General features: G+C 43.6%; 1 protein-coding gene across 1 annotated transcript; it reads left to right on the forward strand.

The window, feature by feature from the left end:
• The first annotated feature begins 261 nt into the window (after nt 1–261).
• Nucleotides 262–1065, forward strand: LOC138907564 (uncharacterized). Its single transcript, XM_070198163.1, has one exon. It carries the CDS (start codon nt 262–264, stop codon nt 1063–1065), a length of 804 nt encoding a protein of 267 aa, XP_070054264.1.
• Nucleotides 1066–3337: the final 2272 nt, after the last annotated feature.

The following is a 3337-nucleotide window of genomic DNA, read 5'->3' on the forward strand; positions in this document are numbered from 1 at the left end:
TGATATCGAATATCGGCTATCAAGTTGCAAATTTTAGCATACTTCGTGACCAATTTTACGCCTACCCTCGTGCCCGAAGTGGAAAAGGAACTTCTACTAAAGTTGGGTACATCATCGGGGGTATGAACCCTCTTCACAGACGGTGCCTCGAATGTGAAAGAGTCCGGGCTCGGCATTGTTTTGAAACCACCTACGGGTAGCACTATTAGACAATCTATCAAAACTTCTAGGTTGACTAATAATGAGGCCGAGTACGAGGCCATGATTGCAGGTCTTGAATTAGCCAAAAGCCTGGGAACAAAGGTCATCGAGGCCAAGTGTGACTCTATGTTGGTGGTGAACCAAGTGAACAAAAGCTTCGAAGTTCGAGAAGATAGAATGCGAAGGTATTTGGACAAGTTACAGGTAACATTGCACCGCTTCAAGGAGTGGACGTTAGACCATATACCTCGAGAGCAAAACAGTGAGGCCGACGCACTTGCGAATTTGGGGTCAGCAGTCGAAGAAGATGATATTGTCCCAGGGACTGTTGTCCAGTTATCGAGATCTGTGATCGAGGAAGGTCATGCCGAGATAAATTCTACAAGTTTGACTTGGGATTGGAGGAATAAATATGTTGAATATTTGAAGCACGGAAAACTCCCTTCGGACCCTAAAGAGTCGAGAGCCCTACGAGCTAAAGCGGCCCGGTTCACATTGGATGAAAATGGGACATTGTATAGGAGGACCTTCGATGGACCATTGGCGGTATGCTTGGGACCGGGGGACACCGATTATGTTTTGCGAGAAATCCACGAAGGCACTTGTGGAAACCACTCCGGCGCTAACTCTTTGATTCACAAAATTATTAGAGCAGGGTACTACTGGGATAGCATGGAAAAAGACACTAAGGAGTTTGTTCAAAAATGCGACAAATGCCAAAGGTCTGCACCAATGATCCATCAACCCGGTGAACAACTCCATTCAGTCCTATTCCCGTGGCCATTCATGAAATGGGGGATGGACATCGTCGGCCCCCTACCAACGGCACCAGGTAAAGCTAAATTCATTTTTGTTTATGACTGACTACTTTTTCAAATGGGTGGAAGCACAGGCCTTCGAGAAAATAATAGAAAAAGAGGTCATAAACTTCATATGGGATCACATCGTGTGTCGGTTCGGGATACCCGCTGAAATCGTATGCGACAACGGGAAGCAATTCATCGGCAGCAAGGTAACAAAGTTCCTCGAAGAACATAAAATAAAGAGGATCTTATCGATGCCATATCACCCAAGCGCGAACGGGAAGGCTGAGTCCACGAACAAGACTATTATCCAAAACTTGAAGAAAAGTTTGAGTGACGCTAAGGGGAAATGGAGAGAGGTTTTGCCCGAGGTCCTTTGGGCATATCGAACAACATCAAAGTCCAGCACGGGGGCAACTCCATTCTCTTTGGTATATGGTTCCGAAGCATTAATCTCAGTCGAGGTCGGGGAACCTAGCATCAGGTTTCGGCATGCAACGGAGAAATCAAATCATGAGGCTATGAACACTAGCCAGAGCTATTGGATGAAAAACGAGCAGTTGCGCTTGTTTGAATGGTCGAACAGAAGCAAAGAATCGAGAGATATTATAACAGAAGGGCCAACTGTCGTCACTTCGGAACCGGGGACTTACTTCTAAGGAAAGTCACCCTCAATACTCGAGACCCGAACAAAAGGAAACTAGGCCCAAATTGGGAAGGACCATATCGAGTCATCGGAGTCGTCGGGAAAGGATCTTACAAACTTAGCACGATGGAAAGCGAACAATTGCCAAACAATTGGAATGTATCACTGCTCAAATGATATTATTGCTAAGGTATGACCTTCTCCCTTTTCCATTTGTATTCGAGACTAACTCATTACAGGTGTTCGATCGAAGACGTCGAGGCACCCTCCTACACGAAGACCTTAGGTTTAAAAGCACGCGTTGCACTCATTTTTCCTTAGATCGGGTTTTATCCCAAATGGGTTTTTCCGGCGAGGTTTTTAACGAGCCAACAACTATGTGCTATCTAAGGAGAATTCAACAGTATCCAAGGCTTTTTTTCAATCAACCTCGAATACTGGGGGGCATCACCCTCGGAGGCTATATTTTCGAGGAAACTACTTCACGCCTAAGAGGGCCTCAAAAGAAAAACTTTGTAATGGGCCAAACGGTCAGAGGAATTGTGTCCATATAGAATAACTGAGCCCCGATGGCAAAACATGTATGCATGAATGAATTATTTAAAGAAGCATCCTTTCTATATTAAACACTTTGTGTCTTGAAGAAATTTGCTACTATACGAGCTCCATACTTATGATTCTATGTGAGAAAAGGCTCAAGAGCCAAAACACAAACATACCTCGGCTACTCGGGGACTGTCATCGACAGTCAAAACATTCGAAGTAGTCTAAAACTCGAATTCGTAAGACCTCAAAGAGGCACCCCTCGACGTAAAGGCCAAGGCCATTATACTCGGGGACTAACATTTCAAACAAGTTCGAAATGCTATCGGGAAACAAGTCCAAGAGACATGCCCGAAGGCTACGACCATATTAAAGACCACGGTCATATAAAAAGGCTACGGCCAAAATAATGCAGCTTGGAGACGTCCGACTTCCTCTATAAACTAAAGGCCTTCAAACATTTCGAAAAAATGGTTAAATAAAGGCTACCCTCGGCAAAATAATCTAAGGGCTTCGATTAAACCATCCCTTGAGAAACCTCAAGAGGTATCAAATTATTTACACACAAATTTGTGCTAAGGCACTAAAAACAAAAGGGGTTCCGGTCGACACTGAACCCTCAAAAAACCCAATGGGTAAAAGATGCTAGCCAAGGCACAAACATAAAAAAATTTCACTAAGTCTTTTAAGCCAAAAAAAGAGAAATAATAGCCATCTCTTAGAGGCCATAATGGCCCGACTTAAAAGAGCCTAAGGGCCAATACACTTAGGGTTCGAGACTTCGTTCTCACCCCATCCGCACCCAAGGGTTCGATTATCCCGAGCCTAAACAAACATTTTGATTATGGCTCGGAGACATGTCATTATTCGACACAAAGTGTGTATGCCCCAAAGGTTTGAACCTTATTCGGACTCGACCACGACAACTTCAAAGAAACCATCCGAGACAGAATCTCGAATACACCGTTCGAAGAATGAAATCATTGCAAAAAATTAAAAAGCAAGAAATATAGAGAAGCCATTCAAGGAAATTTATTCTTTTTATATATATTCGAAAAAGTGATATATACATGGATTCGACAAAAGGAAAAGTACAAAAAAGAAAGAAAATTCCTATCTACACTTCGGGGGCAGCCCCTCCTTC

The sequence above is a fragment of the Nicotiana tomentosiformis genome, chromosome 3 (assembly GCF_000390325.3).
Source record: "Nicotiana tomentosiformis chromosome 3, ASM39032v3, whole genome shotgun sequence".
In the NCBI taxonomy this organism is placed as follows: domain Eukaryota; kingdom Viridiplantae; phylum Streptophyta; class Magnoliopsida; order Solanales; family Solanaceae; genus Nicotiana; species Nicotiana tomentosiformis.

Coding starts and splice junctions, on each gene's coding strand:
- LOC138907564 (XM_070198163.1), top strand. CDS start 262: ATGATTGCAGGTCTTGAATTAGCCAAAAGCCTGGGAACAAAGGTCATC.